Below are 23254 nucleotides of genomic sequence, written 5' to 3'. Positions count from 1 at the left end.
GAAGTCATTTTTTACAAAAACACATGGCTGGCATCAGAAAGTCTGGTTTTGAAAGTATGCTGTACATTTCCGCTTTATAAAAAAATATATATTTGTGGGCCTTCAGATAATTTATTCTGATGGAAATTCTGCCCCTAGCCCAGCCCATATTAAAGACAATCAATGTAGTAAGAAAGAGCAACTTCATTCCAATAATAGTTTATTTCCATACTGTTGATCTATTACAGAACCTAGATTTTCTGTTTGCAAACACAGTTCTACAATTTTTCAAGATAAAAATATGTATGCCATTTTGGCCATCTATAGAGGTAGGAAATGCACTTTCTATGAAACAATAAAATTTACTTCCAAGTAAACATGTTTGTCACTGAGGCATAGTTATTCATCCAAGGTAATAGCAAGGCACCTGGAACAGCCACCAGCAAATGGCTTACATTTGGACAGAATGGGGCTTACTTCTGAGTAGACATATAAAAAGTTGTGCTAACGGATTCTTCCCACCCCACTTCATAGTAAGACAGGCATATTGATTATGCGGCATTAGCAAAACCCTCTCAAAGATAGCTAGTGAGGAACCCTGAGGCACTGGGAAGATTTTTTGTGTGCCAGTCTATGATTACTTCCATCAGTTTGTATGAACAGAGATCATAAGATACACAATTTGTATCTGGCTGATTAAAAATGTCAGCATCATCCAAGAACTGATTTACTTTGTCACCAGTTTTAAACAACTTTGGCTGGTGCAGTTAGAATACTATTGAACTTCAAACAGTGGTTAGATTGGGAGCGTGCTACAGGCTCCATCCTGCTCCCTTGTGACTCTCCCTCCCCAATTTGCTTTAACCATAATGCAAAAGGGCATTGGCATTGGCACTAATTGTAGTTAATACTCAGCAGATATGTCAGAATCCTGGGTTTGCATACCATTTTAACTTCTGGTTTCACCTTCTAGAAACTTAGTTGATATTTAAAATAATGATCTAGGATGAAATTGCCATAGAAGCTCAAAACCAGCCTTCAGAGTTTGTAGACACAAGAGACAAACCAGGCATAGAGGTGCATATTGTTAAGCTGGTAATTCTCTCATACAGACTTTTGAGTGTTTCAGCTTAAAGAAAGAATTGAGTTAGGGTATTTTAAGATTCTTGCACTGCAGCTATCTTTTACTTTGGTTTTTACTCTAGTTTCATTCCATTTTAAATTTTTCAATGTTTTTATATTATGTTTTATTATGTTATTGTATTTTGTCATTTATTGTTATTGTCTTTACGTCTGATTTTGTCAACTGCCCAGACCACTTTGGCTATTGGGTGGTACAGAAATGTAATAAATAAATATAGTATCAGGGCCAAATTAAATGCATGAGCTGCCACCATCGCATCCACAGACAGAGCTACCTTAATCATGTCAAAAAGAGGGGCTGGGAAAGTCAAATTTTAACAGTAAAAGGGGCACATCGCTGCGGATTAGAGGAACCTCTGCCTACCCATGACCTACATCCACGCAACCTGTACCCCAGGACTCACTCTCCTCCGCTAAGCCCCAACAAGCAAACTCTGCAGAGCAAAAAGCACTTTGGGAGAGGTGCTAGAGGGAGGTAAGTAATGGGCAGAAAGAGGGTTCAGTGCCCTTACTCATGTGCCTCTCTTGCTGATAAGATCAGACTCTGGTCCCATTCTATTCTACATGACTGGGGCAGTTTCACCAAACTGCCACAGTCACATCTTGTTTGGCCCTTAGTTTCCCCAATGCATGTTGCCTTGCCTGCGAGTGTCATGGTCACACACACACATGTTGATCCTGGCTGGATTGGGGCTGCAGGCACATTCCTGTCAGCAGGGTCAGTTCTGACAGTAGAAATTACCCAATGGATGATGGGAGAGCATGGACTGGATTCAAGCTGTGACAAGTCAATCTATGGATCCAGATCAGAATATACAATATAGCTGAATATTTCAGGCTATTTCTTCACATCAAGTTCAAGATTTGCCATTGTTTTTCTCCTTTTTTCTTCTCCTCTGAATTGTTCTTCCGCCTTCATTTTAGGGATGCACCCCTAAGGTGTATTTTTCTCAGTATAAGCTTGCTGAAAAATAATTCACATTCTTTAAAAAGCCAAATCTAAAAGCAGAATGAATATAGAGATTTGCATACTCTAAAATACCTTGTACACAGAATTAGGTTTTCTTGGAATGGATCCCTGATTTAGAAGTATACTTAGTGACCTAGTTCACACTTAATAAGAAGCCACCGTGGGTGAAGTTCCCTGAGGGGTTTGTCATTGTGGCTGCCACCATTCTGAATATTCGAGCCACAGTGGGGGCATGCTGTAGCTTGTAGTTATGTGCGAACCTGGCGAGGGTGGGTTGTTGGGATGATTGACAAGTCACCCAAAAGGGTTTTGGGTGGCCTGTTAACCACCTCAACACCACCCCCATTACCATGTAATGGCAAGCTATAGTGTGCCCCCCACTGCACCTTGAATATTCAAAATGGTGGCGGCTGAATTGCCCATGGGGAAATTCAACCACGGTGGCTTCTCGTTATGTGCGAACTGGGCCAGTGTAAGCAATCGGGATTTTAAAGGAATATGCACATTTGGGGTTCTGCAATGTAATCTCAGTTCTAGCAGTGTCCACGTTTTCTTGTTATAAGAGTGATCAATGAAAAGGTCAGCGGATGTGGATTTCATCCAAAATCTTACCTATAAATAAGGGAACAAGAAAAATAAATTAGTTTTCAGGAACTGAAGTCTAAACAGTTTGGTTCTTCTTTCTGCAAGCCTGTGCCCCAGATGGGATAAGAGACTGCAGCTCAGTGGTACAGCATATACTTTGCCTACCAAAGGTCCCAGGTTCAATCTCTTGCATCTCAAGTTAAAAGGATCACTGGTTGCAAGGCTGGGAAAGAACTCTGTCCAAGACCATGGAGAGCCATTGCAAATCAGAGTAGACAAAACTAGACTAGATGGAAAAATAGTCTGACTTTTGGATAATGTTGTAAAACAATGGGAACAACCAAAGTTCAGCTCTTTTAATTCCCATTTCAATGGGAGAGATTTAGTCATGGTCTTCCTTGACTCCCTATATTCCAGGAGTGGGCAACTTGTAGCCCTCCAGATGTTTTGTCCTACAACTGCCTTTAGCCCTAGCCAGTATAGCCAATGGTGAGGGATGATGGAAGTTGTAAGCCAAAACAGCTGGAAGGCCATGGATTGCCTACCCCTGCTATAGGCCCTAGGTCTCTGCCTTCAGATAGAACTCTTCCTGTCTAATTGTTTGTTTCCATAAGAGGAAGCTTTTCCTTTGCTTTCCCTCTTATTGTTGGCATTCTTCAGGAATCTGTTCTTTGCCCTCAGGTATTTTCCCTATATACATTGTCCCTGGGTGATTTCTTCCAAACCCATAGCTTTCAATACCACTTGAACACTGACTGATGACACCCAGTTCTACCTCTCTACCCCCAAAATGTCGCCCTCCCTCCCACCTCAGATGTCCAACTGCCTGATATTTCCACCTGAATACTTCATATCTCAAACTCAGTACATCAAAAACAAACCACCTCATCTTTCCTCTCCAGCCCTGCTCTGCTCATTTACTTTCTTTATCGATTGACAACATCATAATCTGTCCTGTTGAACACATCTGAAACCTTGGCTTATCTTTGACTCCTTTCTCTTCTTTATTCATCCTGTATTCAGTCCATCACCAAGTCATATCTCTTTGCATGACAAAGTATCTGGCCCTTCCTCTCTGCCCCCTCCACAAAAACTCTGGTTCATGCCCAGGACATCCCTCACTCTGACTACTATAACCTTCTCTCTTGTCTCACCTTGGTCTCCTCACCTCTGTCTAGCACTTTGCTGCCATTATCATTTACCTTTCTTGTTGCTCTGTTCACATTATGTCCCTCCCAAAATTCCAACACTGGCTTCCACTCCACTTCCCCACCCCTTTCTCTCTGCTCTCATTTCCTGATATATCCCTGCCAGCAACCGTAACTCCGCCAGCTCCAGTGTCCTCAGCCATCTGAAAGTCTCCTGCTCCCTCAAACACCTCCACCCATTCTGCCTTCTTACGCTTTCTGCCTCCCCAAGCCCCTGTGTGATGCCACCTCTTCCTCTACTTTCAAATCCCTGCTCAAAATCCATCTTTTCTGTGAAACCTTCAGCACAACCTCCTAGTCCCTCTATCCTACTATAAATGAACTATGTATATACAACCAAGATAATGCATATTCTTTCCCTCTTTACCCCAGCCCCCACTTCCTTCCGTTCCTCTCTTGTCTCCCTGTGTCAGATTATAAGTGTAAACCTCCGGGCAGAGATCTGCCCTCTTACACTCTTTAAAGCAAAGCAACAGCACCATATAACTGTATTTTATTATTATTATTATTATTATTATTATTATTATTATTATTGCAGTTTATTTGAAGCCAAACAACAGAAGGTTTTGTATTATGTCTGGGTCTTCAAATATAAAATTAACAATGTTATCCTATACATGTCTACTCAGAAGTAAGTCCTACTGAGTTAAATGGGACTTACTCCTAGGCAGGTGGGTAGAGGATTGTAGCCCAAATCATGTTAGAAGCGGTTCTGATGAGAATATAATCCAGAGAATTCAAGCCTTCTCTCTGAGAAGAGTGTTATGGAGACATGAAACCAACTATTGAAAAACAAGATCCCAAAAGCAATGTAACAAAACAGCACACTTACTAGGGTATGGCATTAAAATATTCTTGGGGGGTCACAGTTTTGATTCCACCAAAGTAGTCCAGGACCCAGACATTGGTGATGTTGAGTTTCGCAAAGAACCAGTTGTGATCTCGTGGCCAGCTTGCCATTTCAGGATGTCTGCTGAACAGGGCTGCCTTTGCGAAGTCAGCTTCAGTGCCATTCTGAACCTAACAAACAGGTAACCAGCTACAGAGTTTAGTAGACAACAAGTTAACTAACCACAATGCTATCCCAATACTCTCTACACTTGTCTGCAAATGCTCTCAAGATGGGTGAAAAGACAGAGACCACAGCCAGTAGTGAAAGTGCTGCTTGGGCTCAACCATGGGTCAGGATTTAATCCAGTGGGATGGTGGACTTTTTTTCTTCTTTGGTCCACAGGCCCCCATGCTGCATCACTAACCAGATTTGTGTCAAAAGCAGTTTTACATGCGGCAGGAATGGGAGGTTGCCATGTGAGACTAAAGTACTCGTCTTATGGAAGTAATTCTGCAGTTGTTTGGATCCTGGCCATTGTTCCCACATACTCTACGAATGGAGGTAGTGATAAATCTGTCCTTATCTAGTACAATGGTGTAACCTAAGCTGCAACCTTATGCACACTTACCTGGGAGTAAACCCAACTGATTAAAGAGGAATTTACTTCTGAGTAAACAAGCCTAGGATTGCACTGTCATTACATGAAAATTCTGAAGCTTATCTTCTCTGCAATCACTTGGACTTTTGAATTAATTGTTCACATCCAAATGTCTAGATCTATAATAATTAAAGGGGATATGAACGTGTGTGTGCGCGCGTCTGTGCCTTAGCACCGAGACTATGAAACCTAGACACCTGAAACTTGGTATGCATACTAAAGGGACACCAGGGGTGTGCACCTCAGGTTATTTTGTTAGTTTTAATCATTGATTTTAATTAATTTTAATGTATCCATACAGTTGAAGCCTGCAGTAACATCTCCAGCCACTAGGGCAAACTTCCCTAACCAGGACATAGCTTTGCAATCCATACATTCCGAGGCGTGAGGAGAATTCCCCAGGAGAATTGAGTGGAAAGACCCCTCTCACAGGGGGCTATAGGAGTGCACCATGGCAGAAGCAGTGTCTCGGGGTGCCAAGGGACACGGCTTCACTTAGACGGGGTGGGCACAATGTGTGGAACTCTGACAACTATGTAAGCTTGCTCGAAGGCTTTGCTGTACCAAACCAAGGGCTATTCTAACCCTTGCGAGGCTGGGTTCATCAGTGAAGGACAAAAACAACAAGGAGTTTTGTGGCACCTTAAATATTAACAAATGTATTGTAGTATAAACATGCGTGGGCCAGATCTGATTTTGTCAGATGCTTGCCAACTGGGTAGGCAAAGACAACAACAAAACCCAGCACCTGCAAAGGCTTATTATGGCAAGGAATATTTTCAGCTCTTCTAGATCTAATCACCAGCCTGCACTGAAGGAAGTTTTGATATTTAGAGCCGCAGAGGACTAACCTAGAAAGTGACTGAACTTTGAGGCAGAGAAATACGGATTCCACATGTCATCTCTCAGTTGAAAGTAGATGGTACTGACTACCTATGTAGAGAAAACTGAGAGTGTATACATAACGCATGAAAGGTTGGACCCAGAGGAAGTCGGTCACATTCAAGTCCTATTGAAAACACCTGAAAAATTTGTGATTACTAACTTTTCCCATTGATTTCAATGGCACTAAAGTGTGACTAGCTTCCTCTGGATCCAACCTAAAATGTTTCATGAGGACGTGGCCCATATACACTGCGATATTACTTATGTGAAGTTACAGTCCAGTTTTATAAAGCATCATCACAAAATGTTCCTTAACTTTTTCAGTCTGCCCTGCTCAGTGCTAAAAAATTTCCTACAACAGGTCCATGGTGCTCTCTTGCTCTCTCGCCTGTGCAATCCAATTCCAGTCCACCTCCAGCACCTGCGCAGTGCATCCCTATATCTGCCCAATCACACTGCTCTTTGCCTCTTGAGCTCCTCTCCCAGCACAGCTAATTATACTATACTTCTACTACTACCAACTCTATATTGCCCAATAGCCAAAGCTCTCTGGGTGGTTTACAAAAGATTAAAACCTTAAAAATACAATATAAAAACATAAAAACCATTTACAAAACCATTAAAAATACTCAATAAAAATCCCAGGACTGGTTAAAACATTATCTTATGCCGTAAAATGCCTGGGAGTGCAGGGAAGTCTTAACCTGGCGCCGAAAGGATGATAACACTGGAACCAGGGAGACCTCAATGGAGAGAACAAGGCCCTCTCTGTTGTTGCCATCCCCCAAGCCTCCCCCAGAGGAGGCACCTGGAGGAGGCACCTCAAGATGATGAGCATAGTGTATGGGTAGGTTCATACCAGCTGTTTTCCCCTGTGTTCTCCTCTTCCCCCTACCCATCCCGGAGCCACCACACAGCTAATGAATAGCAGATCCCCTGAAGCCTGACCCCAGAAGCCTCTTCTAGTAGCCTGAATCACAGCAACCAGCCTACCACTAAAGCAAACAACAAGGCAAAACTAGAGAGTCCCTGCTGAGGGTGAGCAGCTACTGCAGAGAGAATGAGACACAGAAAATGAGAGAGAGAAGCAGAGGGCCACGCTTGAGGTGATTGGGAGCCACCAGTGGCCCTTGGGCCTTACAGTGAAAAGCACTGCTCTGGAATCTAAAGTTCAGCTGGATTCCCCACCCCCACCCCGCTAAGTATGTAATGCTAAGGAAAAGAATAAGCAAGCACAGCATACTTCAGAAACCTACTATAAAAACTACATTCCAGTTTTGACCCAGTGTGTGTATGACATTGCTGTAAGCTGGGGGTTGGTTGCACGTGTGCAACAATATCCTTGTGAGAAGCAGAAGTATTAGTTTACCTTCTCAACTATTCCAGAGAAGATCACATGGGCACAGAGAGGATTCTGAGGATCATAGCCTTGCTGCTTGCAGAATGGCGTCTGTGCTAAGGACACAGTTAGGGAGGCATTTGCATTCATCTGAAATAAAAGCAACAAAATGGATTTGATAAATAACTGAAATTCATGGAACAGGTTAACATATGAAAAACATGTTGATACAGATGCAGCTAGTCAATATGTGGACACTGGATGGGTTCGCAGACTACGCTAAGCCACCCTGAGAATAAGCCACCATAGGTTGGTTGTTTACTTGTTAACCCAACAAGTGCTCCATGGCTTGCTATGGCTAATTTCCCCCCTCAGTCTTTTCACCAGCTCCAGCGTGTATCCCAGCTGCCTTTTCAACAGAACTCCTTGTTTTCTCAGTCCCTACATCAACACCCTTTCTGCAATTGGTCCACGGGGGTTGCTGGCTCCTGGGGGAAACACACACACACACACCCCAGATTGCCACATGGAATTAATTTTCTAAGCCCTTATGAACACGGTAACGCATTCACAACCTTTAATTTTTTCCCCAGGGTCTCATGCAAGACCGCCTGTCCGCTATTTAGCCAAGCATACCAATGTCCTCCTCTTGTCAATGTCTTTGTCAATTTCAACTTCAGTTTTGGCACTTCCCTTGCTAGCAAACACCCCTTTTTTAAACCACAGGTTGCTTCATTTTCTTTAAAGTAAGACCACCCACTCCTAAAGCTCCTTCCGTCCTGCAGCTGCCAGCCGCTTTCGGCTCCCCCACCCTCCTTCGTGCTTGTGGCTTCCTTCTACTGGTCTCCGTTGATAGCTGTTAGATATACATATGGGTTACAGAGCAGTGAGAGAGATTGCTAAACATAAGCAAATCTCGTGGCAAAGCAATAAAACAAACAGGCAAATTGTGCAAGTTTCCTAGCAGTGGATATTCACTCCTATGCACTTGTGCAGGACTGATTTTTTAAAAAAATTCAGAACATGTTTGGGACACTCTTTGGTGTCCTTCTCAATTTTTAACAGCACTGGCACAGGTCACTGAGAAGGGATGAGGGAGGATGACAGCAGCATTAATGAGATCATGAGGAGTGGCAGGGGTCTTGCCGGGCAGCTCTCTAGCAGTTCCCGACAACCCATGATGAAGTTACCCTTCCAGGTTTGGATGTCACGACAAGCCACCCTGGAAACAAGCCCCCATGAACAACCCAACAACAAGCCATGGGTTCTCAGGGTGGCTTATTCGTGAAAAATAAGCCACCCTGTGAAAACAATACTGGGTTCACCCAACATCATAACCCACCATGGCTGATCAGCAATGGTGGGTTGTTGTGTCATGCAAACCAGATCCCTGTGTGTCAAATCAACTTTCATTTCCTTTGGAATTCAAAAGTCTTCATCACATATCGAGGTTGTAAAAGTCACATGATATTGAAATTGGCCTTTTCCTCCCTTTACAAACACAAAATTATGCGTTCAGTGACCTCTTAGAAAATTGCAAGAGACTAGTTTTTCAAGGTGAGGGAGTGAAGCTTCACAAACACATGATTTAAGTGTAAACTGAACATTTTGCATTTCTTACTTGAAAAATATTAACACATGGTGTTGACGCTGCAAAATGGCCACATTACTCAATTCCAAGAAACTGCTGAATCACAGTTATTTGGCATATTATCTGCAAGCAGATGTCTCCATGTGATGGTACACTATACAGCTGTCTTCTGTATGGCAAAAGATAAGAGGCTACAGGAGTTTTTGAAATACTCCTTCCCCCTTCTGAAGGGAAATAAGTTACTGAGTAAGGATAACAAAATTGCCAACGAAACCATATCAAAAGTTGTGATGCTAAATTGAAAGGTTTCTTCGGGCTGTGGTGGTATTTTTCACATTATACAACAGAAATCCACTCTGAAATATCAGAGCTCTGAATAATGAATTTACGGAGAAAGAATGAAAACAAGACCAAATCCTATCTGAAAAGGCTGACTGGTTAGGTATGTTTTGCCTGGAAAAGACATGACTAAGAGGCTATATGGGAAAAGATCCTATGGTATCTGTGCACTAGCATAAACCAATACGTGCACAACGTCAATAGCACTTTACAGCACGACAGGTTTCCCACAAAGCGCTAATGCCAATAGCAAGCACTACTGATGCTGTGCAACTATTTGTTTATGCTAGCCTGGCGCTACATCAATAGTGCTGCTGCACAAACACTATTGCATCCTTCCCACAATCGCCATCTTCACGTATTCCAAGGGCCGTTGCATGGAGCAAATTTGTTCTCTGCTGCTCCAGGGGGTAAGATCCAAACCTGGGGTTCAAATTACAAGAAAGAGGATGGAATAAACATTAGGAAGAGCTTCCTGAAGGTATAAGCTGTTTGACAATGGAACAGAATGCCTTGGAAGCCAATACTTTTCTTAGGACCAACAAAAAAGTCACCAAATAGCGAGCAACCTTTTGAGTTTTCTGGAACTCTTCTTCAGGCTAGATATTAAGCAAACAAAAGGACTGTTATAATGTTAAAGCTAGCCACAACATCTTCAGCAAGTTGCACAGAGAGGTCTAACGTGATAGACAACTAAATAGATAAATAATCCAAACTTGCAATGCCTTTCACTCAAGACTACTAAAAGAGGTAGCAAACACTCAGTGGACCCCTAACTATGGTCTGTGGTGTGTTTTCAAGAGATTTAAAGATTACAACAAAAAAAGCTATACCAGAAGTGGCAATGCTTTGACCTACAACTCTCTTCAGCCCCTGCCAGCATAGCCAATGGTGAGAGATCATGGGAGTTGTAGGCCAAAACATTTGGAAGGCCACAAGTTGCCCACCCCTAGTATAAGGACTAGAAGCTTAAAGAACAGCAAACATAGCAAGAGTTATTTTGGACTGTACCTTAGAGTAGACCCACTGAAATGAATGGGGCTTAAATTAGTCATGGCTAACTTAAGTCCCATTTATTTCAAAGGGTCTACCCTAAGTAAGGCTTACATTGGATTTTACCCATGGTGCTTAAATTTTAAAAATAAAAGACAAGCCCAAGGCATCCTATCAACACCTTCAATATTCAGAGATTTGTGAAAACAAATACTAAACGAATTAATTTGTAACTTCCTACGGATAATGGTTTATTAGAAGTCATAGCTCTGTTAACATCAAACTATGCCACACCAATCTCGTATTTTCCTTTAATAAAGTGGCTTCACAGATTAGAGGGAATATAGATGACCTGTTCCCTGTGTTTAGTTCTCCATGAGATGCTCAAATTCAAGACAGTGAGTGGGTTCATACAACATGCTAACCCATGATGGTTTATTTTCTGGCACAACCTGTGATGGGTTAGCATGTTGTCTGTGGGATGTTCCTCCTCCCCAAAGGTGATTTTCTTCCCCCAAATAAGCCACCCTGGGAACCAGCAGTCTGCAGTAAGGGTTATTTAACCTATGGTGGGTTAGCCTGTTGTCTGTCACGCCAACGTGGGTTATAGAGATTGCCTACAAAGCTGCTTGGCAGAGTGGCCAAAAACACTGCCACTGCTCTGTTCCTCTCAAGCAATCTCTATTCCCACCGCAAAGGAAGCTGGGATACTTGCCCAGCTGGGCAGAGGACTACAGGAGGGCCGATGGGGGGGAGGTTGAAATAAACTACTCTGTGTAGCTTGTTTGCCTGATCATCTGACGGGAGCACAGTGAGTTATTTCCATAACCACTTACCCAGCATAGCTTGCCACCCACCATGGGCTAGCATGACATGCGAACCCAGCCAATGACAAGAACTAAAACATGGTTTGGATTTTAAAAGGCACAAACATATTTTCGAGGAATTGTGAGGAGAGGTCAATGTGTTGCCCTGAATACCTCTGCCTCTTGAGAGGACAGGCAGGACTTATTTTTGAATGTTCTAACTAAGAGGCATTGTTATGCTTTAAAAATCTTGATTGCTTGTTTCTTCGCTTGCCGAATAAGCATGTGTGCCTGTTGACACCAAGGCAAAGGCCTTCATGACAGAATCAGAATGCAGACCTTGCAGGTTCCTCCCAGCCCTTGCATTTCCACAGTGCTGATTCCAGCACACAAAAGTGTGTGCCCGGAAACTTGCCCAACCACCGAAGCACTTGCATTTTTGCACACAAGCATCTGCCCTTTTTATACTATATTCATACTTTATTCGCATGTTATACTAAAGTACAGGGTGTTTCAAAAAGATGGACCCGATTTGAAATCACTATATCTCTGCAACCACGAACCACCCATGAATGAAACTCTTACCACTTGAAAGGGTGGGGCACAGAGTTTCAAATTATTGCCGCTAGATGCCTAGCCTCAGTCATTCGCAAGATGGCGACCCCGTAACACAAGGCGTTTTGCATTCTGCAGTTCAGCAAGACTGAATCCGCAACCGGTATGGCCTCATGATTAAACATCGCCTTAACACACGCCCGACAGTCGTATCAGAGATCACAAGTTCTCAGATGGCACGATGAGTGGATTTGCACGGGCTATGCTGAAAACTCTCTTGAATTCTTCTCACATTTTCCTCTGGAGTGCGTGGTTGCCCTGTGCTCTTCCCCTTACATAAACAGCCTGTTTCCTCATATTGTCGGTACCAACGACAAATGCTCTTTGGCATTGGCGGATCAATGTCAAAATGCCGTTGAAACGCACACTGCACCGCAATTGCGGATTCAATCTTGCTGAACTGCAGAACGCCTTGTGTTGCTGGGTCGCCATCTTGCGAATGACTGAAGCTAGGGTCTGTTTGTGTGCTGAGAAAGGCATCTAGCAGTAATCATTTGAAACTCTATGCCCCACCCTTTCAAGCAGTAAGAGTTTCATTCATGGGCGGTTCGTGGTTGCAGAGATACAGCGATTTCAAATCGGGTCCATCTTTTTGAAACACCCTGTATAATCCACACCATGGATGTCTCAGTGGAATTCTAAGCAGTTCTCAAGTGTCATTTATTATTTTACATATTTTGAAGATTTATAGGGCTCGTTTGCATGATCAAAACGAGCCAGGGTGGCCTGTTGTGAGCCATGGCATGTGCTAGGCACAATTTGCATGAACACCCAGAAATATTGGGAAAATGGTGACTGTCCCATAAGATTTTTGCACATCGTCTTAAACAGCACCAACATCAAAATGTTATTTCAGCCATTAAAGATGAGAATGGCAAAGTACATACTTCTCCCACAGACATAAATTTACAATTTTTAAAGTTTTATTCTGATCTGTATAGTTCTGGTAATAAGATATGGCTGCTTTTTTTCTCCGATTAATCTTCCATGTTTAGATTCTTTACAACAGCAGCTCCTTTTAGCTCCTCTACATTTAGAGGAAGTTATGAATGCAATAATGAAAATGAATACTGGGAAAGCACCCGGACCAGATGGACTCCCAATTGAATAGTATAAAACATTTTCTAGTTTTTTAGCCCCAAAGTTGTATCGCCTCTATAACCATATTTTTGAGATGGGCTTCCTTTCTTCATTGTTTAATGACACTTATATTACTGTGATTCCTAAACCAGGCAAGGATCATACCCATTGTGCTAACTATGAGCTATATCATTAATTAATGTAGATATCAAAATATTAACAGCAATTTTGGCTGATAGATTGCAAACAGTCATGGCCGTATTAGTTAGACCAGATCAGGTAGGATTTATTAAAAACAGACAGGGGGCTGATAATCTCAGATTAGTTGTTCCTCTAATTGCTTTAAACTCTGAAAGAACTGACCAGGCGGCCACCATTTCCTTAGATGCAGAAAAGGCCTTTGCCAAAATTTATGGGAAATTTATTTTTATTACATTGATTAATTTTGGTTTTCCTATAGAATTTCTGAAATGGGTTAAAATCTTTTACTCAGTTCCAAGAGCGAGAATAATGACTAGCGGGTTTTTTTCAGCTTTTTTTTTACTTGAGGGGCACCGGACAAAGTTGCCCACTCTCCCCATTGATATTCAACTTATGTTTGGAACTCCTGGTGTGTGCTATTAGACAAAATAGTAGTATTCATTGATTTGTTCATTTTGGTTTAGAATTTAAATTTAGCCATTATGCTGGTGATCTTTTGTTGTTTATCTTGAGACTCCAGTCATCAGTTCCAGCTTTGATGAAATTAATACGTTCGGTGAATTGTCCGGCTATTCAATTAATTGGTCAAAGTTGGAAATAATGCCGATTGGAGATTGGCTAATACACTAGAGTATACCCTGTTGGCAATTTCGACGGTGCATAGAGTTTATTACTTATTTGGGAATAATTATCCCTAGAGATATATCTCAAAATGATTAGGTTAAACTTAAACAAGCTGATCAATGATATTTCACGAGATATAGATAGATGGGCATCTCTAAAGTTGAATTTATGGGGTAAGGTGAATACACTTAAGATGAATACCATACCTCAAATTATTTATGTTATATGTGGGATCCCTATACTTATAACCAGCAAATATTTCCAAAAACTTAATGCTTTTTTTCATAAATTGGGGTGGGGGGATGTCCTTTCCACCAAGAATATCTTTGAAAGGGATGCAACTTCCAATTAATGAAGGTGGATTCGGTTTTCTGGACCTAGCTATGTACCATTGGGCCCATTTGCTGACTTGTACTAAATTTTGGTCTTTTCCGCTTAGATTAGATTTTCCACCTTGGTCAGTGTTGGAATCTTCTTGTCTGGAGCCTCTCCTTAAATGGATGAGGTTCTCAGCACATTAAGGTAAACAGAGCTCTTCCCACAATTTTGGCAGTTAGTGAAGTGTGGTGTATAATGTCATGTCAATAGCCATTTTCCCATGCTAAATTGACTTTATGGGGAAATCCAGATTGAAGAATAGGAAAGAAAATGTTTTTATGGTGGACTTGGAAAGATAAAATCATCTTTACCCTGGATCAATTAGTGGGAGTTGATTATGAGTTCTTGTTATTCTCAACTTTGCGAGATCAATTGGATTTGCAAGCTTCAGTGGAATGGCAGTACTTGTACTTGAAACATTTGTTGGTATCTAGATTCGGTCCTGTTGCTTTTACTGCTTCGGACTCTCTTTCACTACTGGAAATACTCATTGAAGCTGATCAAATCTATCAACCTAAGATTCATGTTTATAAATATGTATTATCAATGAATAAATATGCCACAAGTGGTTTACAGCAGGAATGGAACAGGGAATTGGAATGTCCTATTTTGTTTAATCAATGGAGTGCCGTTTTGGTGTCTGTATCGGATATCTCAATAGATCTTCAGTTACGCCTTATTCAGCAAAAACGTTTGTTTCGGGTCTATTGGATGCCACAACGTCTTTTTAATAAAGGTTTGTCAAATTCGGCTAATTGTTGGGGTGTAATGCAGTCAATGCATTCATATGTTTTGGAAATGCCCATTGGGAGGAAGTTATTATACAGATAAATTTTGTATTGGAAAGCTCTTTAATTTAAAAGAACATTTGCACCAGTAAATATTACTTACCTGCTTCTTGGAATGTAACACATGGTCAGCATAAATGGATTCTTCATGCCCTTTTGGTTGCTAAAACACTGATACTATGATACTGGAAGGATAAAAGCTCACCACCCATAATGCAATGGACTGAAGACCTAACAACGCTAGCAACATTTGAAAGAGTGGTACATAGGCGTAACTTGCAAGTGGACTCATATGTGGACATTTGTTCTGCTTTTACTGAAGTTTATGTGTAACCTATTCCCCCCCTTTTTAACTCTTTCTAGAATATTGTAATAATTCAAAACTGAGGGGTTTAGAATGTTGTTATACTTTTTTTTTCTTTTTGGTTTTGTTATGTTTTTTTTCCTTTGTTTGCTGAAATTCACACCAAAAAAAATTGGAAAAAAACACCATCCAGTTGCAGTCTATTATGTCATCTGAAACTGGGCAGCAGGGTTTGTTGGAGGGTTAAACAACCCTCCAATAACCCTACAACAGCCCATGGATTATTGGAGAGTTGTTTAACCAACCAATGAGCCATGCCACCTGGGTTCAGGCGATACAACAAGCTGCAGCTGGGCAGTGATTAAGCCATAGTGGCGTGCTTTGATAGTGTGAACTAGGTCAACGTCTTCCCTTCCTACCATTTTCTTCCTCAAGACAGTTTACAAACATAATTTAGAATGTAAAAGATCAACAATAAATTAAACACAACAAATGAATAACAGGCCAAAACTTAAATTAAATAGGCACTTGGCAGATCAGCATTAATTGCTATTAAAAAGTATGAGCAAGCAGACTTAGTTTGGTGTGAATGGACCGTGAATGTGTTTGAGGAAATAGTTCCATACCTGGGTGCCACCACAGACAAGGCCCTCTCTTCAGTAACCACTTGCCTTGAGGGAAGTGCTTCTGAAGTTATCATGTGAAAGGTATATGTTTATCAGCTTTAAAATATTTGATAAGTCTGTATTTGCAAATCATATCAACATTCTCTGTACAAAGTCAGTTTTCAAACCTTTTTGAAGTGGCCAAAGTAAATTTCACACAGAGCAATCCAGGTACTTGCTAACCTTACTTCTACAAAAATTTTTTGCAAATTTCACAAGGATTCTCGGATTACAAAATATCCCAGTAGCTGTGAAGTGCTTGCTCCTTAGCCTTTTCACGTTGCATAAGTATTACCTGAGTTCCCAATAACTAGGAAGGCTTTCACAAATGGAATACAAGGATAGCAATGTGCAAATTAAGCTGTCACAAACTTCCTGCATTCTTTAGAAGGGCAGGAAATTGGCACCTCTATGAAGTTCAGGATAACAGATTAGAAATGCGCCTGTCTGCAATAACTCCTAAATTGTGTCACACTGCCATTAGATCACTATTTTCCTAGGTTGCTGATTGGCTACAAATACTTGTAAACATACATTACAAAAAGAAAGCAATATCCATACTGCAGTAAAGTTAAAAGCAAAGAGGAATAAGGCACAAACCGTAGACAGACATAATGCATAAACACATTTGTTGTTGTTATTAACAGTTTACTGGATTTTTTCATTTTTCAGTACTATTTTCCTGATCCCACTCACCCTGTTCCCATTCCCTCTCCATTAGTGTTCCCTCTCCCCACTTCATATCCTCCTGTATTTAGAAAGCAAAAATTCTGAGAGTGTGAATGAAATTATGCAAGATTTGAATATATAGTTACAAAAATATATAAATAAAATAAAGGGGGTTTGGTGTCATTAATGTCTCTGCAGGCCTGTACTGGTCTTGCAGTGGACCACAGTTCTACACATGTTGTTCAAGAAAGTTTCCCCATATTTATTGGAATTCGCTTTACTTTGTAAATTGGTGTAATATACCTTTGCAAAGGTGGCTAAGATCAACAGCTCTTCAATCTAATTGTGTATATTTTGGGTTTTATTTGATTTCCAGTTTTGTAGAATACACTGAACCATGTAGTGTGCCCTCCGGGAAATCCTATTTGCTGGGAATATATCCCACTCTCAAGCATGGGCATCTTTTAGCTTGAATGAGGTTTCAGAGACCACCTTGATCCCAGTTAAGGCCTCATTGCAGAAGAGCAGTTCCATAACGTATGTACCAGATTAGCCTGTGGACTGTTACACCCCCATCGCACCCATCCTCCTGTGACATTTTGAATGTCTGGTCATCTTACCCTGTATAAAATTGTGCCCTGTATAAAACATTTTGCTCTATAAATTGCCGCTTGAGGTCTGTTGGATGATTTAATAGATTTCAAAGCTGCTTTCCAATGGGAAAGATTCAGTTTAGTTTCTAACTCTGCATTCCATTTAATCCTCAAAGTGTCCACGTCTGGAGAAAGGGAATCTCAAATCAACCCATACGGGAATTCATTGGTCTTAGACAATCACAGCCTGTGCTAGCTGAAGTAAGTCTGGAGTGACCAGAGCCTCCGGGCCAAATTTGGTAGTGACATTCTGTTTAAATTGCAGATACTGCCAGGCCACAATATTCAAGGTTTAAGGAAAGGGTTAAAGAAAAAAAGGTTTAAGGGAGGTTTAAGGAAAATAAAGCATGATTAAGGGTTATGTTTGATTACCTAACCATGGATTAAGGATTGTCTGCAAAGTAGGATATTAAAACCAAGATGAGTTTGAAAACCATGGTTATGTGATGTATTATGATATTGATTTGTTTTAACAGTTTTACTATTAACAGCCTTTACTAAAGGGCAGCATATAGAATTTTCTAAACACAACAAGCACACGAAATAAATGGTTTGCATTAGCCATAATTAAGCACTGCCACTGCACCAAACAAATCATGGTTAGTCATCTGACAAACTGGTCTGCCAGGTGCCTTTTTATACACATCATCCAGAGGCAGGGCTTAGTTAACAAGCTAAACTAGCCTTCCCCAACCTGGTGCCTTCCTGATGTGTTAAGACTACAACTCCCATGACCCGAGCCAATGGCCACACTGGATAGGGATACAGGAGTTGTAGTCCAACACATCTGGAGGGAACCAGGTTGGGGAAGACTTATATAAACCATTTATGTATTTAAGATACAATAAGCAGTATATATCTAAAAAAATCTTGAAACAGTTATATCTTGAAGCAATTTTAGTGTACATTTAGGAAGAAACAAAAGAACCTGTGGCGAGACTATTTGTCCATCTAGCCCAGTATTGCCTACTTTGAATGACTCCAGGGTCCCAGGGAGGCGGCTTTCACATCACCTGCTACCTGATCCGTTTAACAGGATCTGCACTAGGGATTGAATGGGGGATTGAGTAGTCTAGGATGGACTACTGGTAGAATTTAGTGAAATGCCAAGCCTAACACAAACAGCTCAGTCATAGTAAATGACTGCAAGTTGGTCTTCATTGTTGTAACTAATTAGCTTTAATTAACATCACTTCTTTGCTAGTGAATCATTACAATCACTGATGGTTTGATTGCCAGTCACAGGAAGAGGATCCCATATTGAATGTGGCAAGTCTTGGGGGCATCAGAATCTCTCCAAGAGCAATCAGGTTGCATTTGGGTGAGGTCAGCTTTCCCCCATGCAACATTTGCTGGGAAGTTAACAAGGTGGAAACAAATTCCCCTATATACTCTCCATACCATGGCAGTCAGAACATACACATTGCTGTGCGACGTTGTGGTTAGGGAGTCAAACAAAGGCAAAACTAGATGTGATGAAGAGACCCATGAGTAGGATCTTCTGAGGTTTTGTCAGTATTGATAACCGCCATGTGTGTGGGTTCTCTGAGATTTGGATTGGGACAAATGGCAAAGGAGGAGGAAGTTTAATCCCAGAGAGCTTTGGCCATTGGGCAGTACAGAAATGAAATAAAAAATAATAACAGTAATCCTCCAGCAGCTGTTTTCTTATTTAAAGTTGCCCCCAAAGGTGGTATTTATGCCACATTCAGAAAGAGGCATATGTGCAACTTTAATTGAGAAAACAGTATAGGGAAAAGGGTTAAAAATCTTTGCTGCTGTCATTGCCACCCATCCCAACCCATTATTAGCACTTTAGAAACACAGGAGACCTTATTCACAGCTCTCATGTTACATCTAATTCGACCCTAAGGAGCGAGACTTTGGTTCAAATCTCTGCTCAGTCACAAAGCTTACTGGGTGACACTGGGCCACTTATATCTCAGCCTCACTGACCTCACAAAGTTGTTACAAGGATAGAAAGGAGAAGAAACATGTCTCCCACCATGGAGCAGATGGGATAAGATTAATCAGTAATAATAATTGTGTGTTTCTAGGTTGAAAAATGTTTTAAAGATTTTGGAAGACGTCCGTTCAAGGCACTTCATATATACATACACAACTGTACACATCTATTAAAGATTTTAAAATACTTAACACTTCTTGCCGCAATTAATTTGATTCTGAACTCAGCAGAGCTCAGCTTCAGGACCTATTTTTAGGAGACAGGGCTCAGCCGTGGAACACAGAAAACAAAAACTAAGTACACATGAAGATATGCTGAGTACATTTCACTTGCCACTGAGTAACCACAACCAGCCCTCAATCCATCTGAAAGGTGCTAGACTCCTAGACATGGATAGGGCATATGTGGCTCTCTAGAAGTTGTTGGACTCCCATCATTCCTCACCATTGGCTATTCTAGCTAGGGCTGATGGGAGATACAATCCAACTACATCTAGAGGGCCACATATTCCCCACCCCCTCCCTAGTTGTTTGGTTAGAAATCAATTCATTATTATTTTTATTTATTACATTTCTATACCACCTGGTGTTGCATAGTGGTTAAAGTGGTGGACTGGGACTCAGGAGAGTCAAGTACTATTCTCCACTTGGCCATGAAGCTCACTGGGTGACTTTGGACCAGTCACTGGCTCTCAGCCTAACCTACCTCACAGGGTTGTTGAGAGGATAAAATGGAGAGGAGGAGCATAGCCACCTTGGGCTCCTTGGAGGAAAGGCGGATATAAATGAAACATAAATAATAAATGTACATATAAATGTCAAATGTTACATGTAAATGTAACAAACAAATAATAAATGAACTCTCTGGGCAGTTCACAAAACAAAGGTTAAAGCCACAACATACAATAAGATCAGAGAACAGTTTTTTTTTAATGTTAATTTTAAAACAGAGTAAAACTAGGATAAAAGTCAGCAACAGTGCAAAAAACAGCAATGGCGCGGAGGAAGCAGCTTTCCCCTAATCTGAGAGCAACTGAGGGTGGCCTCCGACACGCACACACGAGGGAGTGAAGCCCCCACTGGCTGCCGCGGGACTTCCTTCCGAGGCAGCCCCTGCAGGGCCGCGCTGCTGCAGGCCACCCCCGCCCCCTCACCTGCAAATCCCGCACGGAGACGTCGAGCGCCGTCAGGTACATATAGGGCACCCCGCTGCCTCGCCGCCCCGGCGGCCCGTCGCTGACCGAGAAGACGTTGGCGAAGGGCTGGCCCCGCATCGGCGGACCCTGCGCGGAGAGCGTGGCCAGCGCGCCCCAGTCGCAGCTGTGCGCCACGAAGCGAGCGACCCGCGCCACGTCCTCGTGCGGGGGGATCCCCGCCGCGACCCCCGCCAGCAGCGCCAGCGCCGCCGCCAGCGGCCACATCTCGCGCGCTCCCCGGACAGTTTCCAGCCCTTCGCCCGGGCCGGCCTGTTTACGAAGACAGGTCGGGCACCGCCCAGGCTGGGCCTGCCCCTTCCTCCCGCCCCTCTCGCGCCGCAGCCAATCGGAGCCCGCCGATTTGCCCGGCTCGGTGCGCGGGAAGTAAACAGCGCATGACCAAACACGAGTGGGCGGGGCTCGCAACTTTAACCCCACAGCCCCGCGCCGTTGCCCCGTTTTCTCCAGTGAGGGCTAACTGACGGCCGGGAAAAGGCGGAGACGAGGCTCCCCATTCAGGGCGGGGATTAGGCCGCTTTCTACCAATGGCGCCACGCCTTGAGAAGTCCTCCAATGGGAGCTGCCAAAGGATGGTGCCTCGGGAGGGACACATTGGGCTCGCGCCTGGGGGGAAAGGACGCGGGAGGCAGAAAAGGCGCCGCTGTTGTCTGGGCGTAGGGAGGCTGAGCCTGTTTCGGGGATGGCTTCAGCAACTCGGATAGCCCCTTTAGGGTCCTGGCTGGTTCTGGCTGAAACCCAGAATGGATTTCGCCCCAGCGAGATCGGAATCCCCAGCCTCCACCGGCTGGATGCGTGAGGTGACTTGAGACAGGCGTAAGAGCGTGGAAGAAATCGTGGCTTCTGCGATCGTTTGCTGAGGAATTGCTTGGAGGGTGGGAAAGCTCTCTTGCTTTTCAAAAAGTGCCTCTCTGAGATGACGGAGATGGCGACCCTGCGCACGTCCGCAGGAGTAAACTCCGTTGAACACAGTGGGATTTGTTGTTGTCGTTCAGTCGAGTCCGACTCTTCGTGACCCCACGGACCATAGCGCGCCAGGCCTTCCTGTCCTCCGCTCTCTCCCGGAGCGTGCTCAAGTCCATATTCATTGCATCGGTGATGCTGTCTAGCGATCTCATCCTCTGCCGTCCCCTTCTCCTTTTGCCTTCAATCCTTCCCAGCATCAGGGTCTTTTCCAGGGAGTTTTCTCTTCGCATTAGGTGGCCAAAATATTTCAGCTTCAGTATCTGTCCTTCCAATGAGCACTCAGGGTTGATTTCCTTTAGGATGGACTGATTTGACCTCCTTGCAGTCCAGCGGACTAATAAGAGTCTTCTCCAGCACCACAGTTCGAACAGTGGGATTTACTTCTGAGTAAACTAGCATACAGTTTGGCTGTAAAGGTTTTTGCAATTTTGGTCTTACAAAATAAGATGTAAGGGAAATGGCTTACAGTGCAATCCTATACATAAAAAGGTAAAGGTGTCCCCAGCCGGTCGTGTCCGACTCTAGGGTGCGGTGCTCTTCCCCGTTTCTAAGCCGAAGAGCCAGCGCTGTCCGAAGATGCTTCCGTGGTCATGTGGCTGGCATGACTGAACACCGAGGTGCACAGAACGCTGTTACCTTTCCCGCCGAGGCGGTACCTATTTATCTACTTGCAATTTCTTGCTTTCAAACTGCTAGGTTGGCAGAAGCTGGGACTGAAGACGGGAGCTCACTCCGCTCGGGTCTCAAACTGCTGACCTGCCGACCTTCCAATTCTGCAGTTCAGCGTCTTAACCACTAAGCCACCGCGGTCTAATCCTATACATGCCCGCCTCAGAAATAAACCCTATTGAGTTTGGCGGGGCTTACTACCAGGAAAGTAGGTACACAATTGGTTCTGTAAACAATTAATTGTATGAATTTTAGTTGATTTACAACACAATCCTAGGCAGACACCCAAGTAAGTATAAGGGCGCAATCCTAAGCATGTTTTGACAGAAAAAAGCCCTACAACTCCAAGCATTGTAGGACTTTTTTTCTGTCTAAACATACATAGGATTGTGCATTAAGTGATTAATGCACATACATTTGCATGTGAGGGAGAAAATACTTGCTTTCTTTAAAGCACTTTAAAAAAAAGATAGATGCATGTGTCAAAGCAGGTGAAGAGGTATTTTAAGACTGGACCGCAGAGCTGAAGGAAGCATATTCTGACCTTTGCCACCACCCAGGAGACAAAAGGGCTACTGGGAACGTGCACCTCCTCCTCTCAGCAAGAACAGCATGGCAATGGGAGGACCAAACGGGCCCCATCCATCGGCCCGGGAAGGTGCAGCTACTCCAGTGCTTGCTTTCCCCGTCCCTCTTTGTTCTTTTTCCCCTTTTGTATCATGTCTATTCAATTATGAACCTGTGGGCAGGGACTCCCTTAACTTTTGATATCTGTACAGTGCTTTATAGGTGTTAAATTATCATAATCATAGAATCCTAGAGTTGGAAGTGTGGTAAAAGTCCAAAACTGGACTTGGAGGTCCATGCCCAGCTGCCCTCCAATTAAGCTCTGGACCAGCGGGTAAGATCCAACTTGAGTTTATTTGTGTACAATGAAGGCAGCTCTGTCAACCCAGAGGCAGTGCAGATCAACACTCACCAGTTACATTTATAATCATAGTGTGGCTAAATAAGTGACATCAGCCAAGCCAAACGCGCATGTCTGCTCATTATCAACTAAACTTTTACTAAACCACCACCACCCCCAGCTTCTTCCCTGAGAGTTTCTGCAACTTTCTTAGGATTTATAACCCAA

At 42.9% G+C, this 23254-nt stretch overlaps 1 protein-coding gene across 2 annotated transcripts; it reads right to left on the bottom strand.

The window, feature by feature from the left end:
- Nucleotides 1-182: 182 nt before the first annotated feature.
- CREG1 (cellular repressor of E1A stimulated genes 1) lies at nucleotides 183-20744 on the bottom strand. Of its 2 annotated transcripts, XM_084843440.1 has the most exons (4): nucleotides 20425-20744; nucleotides 7630-7749; nucleotides 4718-4905; nucleotides 183-2704 (listed from the first exon to the last, which is right to left on the bottom strand). In XM_084843440.1, coding segments are annotated over exons 1-4 (576 nt in total). In that variant the 5' UTR covers nucleotides 20692-20744; the 3' UTR covers nucleotides 183-2703. The 2 variants fall into 2 exon arrangements, with proteins under 2 accessions (XP_084699566.1, XP_084699568.1); XM_084843442.1 differs by lacking the exon at nucleotides 183-2704 and having other exon boundaries at nucleotides 4717-4905.
- Nucleotides 20745-23254: the final 2510 nt, after the last annotated feature.

The sequence above is a fragment of the Heloderma suspectum genome, chromosome 3, assembly GCF_057233095.1.
Source record: "Heloderma suspectum isolate Gila_16-S chromosome 3, 16-S_ref, whole genome shotgun sequence".
NCBI classification, from domain to species: domain Eukaryota; kingdom Metazoa; phylum Chordata; class Lepidosauria; order Squamata; family Helodermatidae; genus Heloderma; species Heloderma suspectum.
The sequence above is the reverse complement of the archived record's forward strand: the minus strand, read 5'-3'. Positions and strand labels throughout refer to the sequence as shown.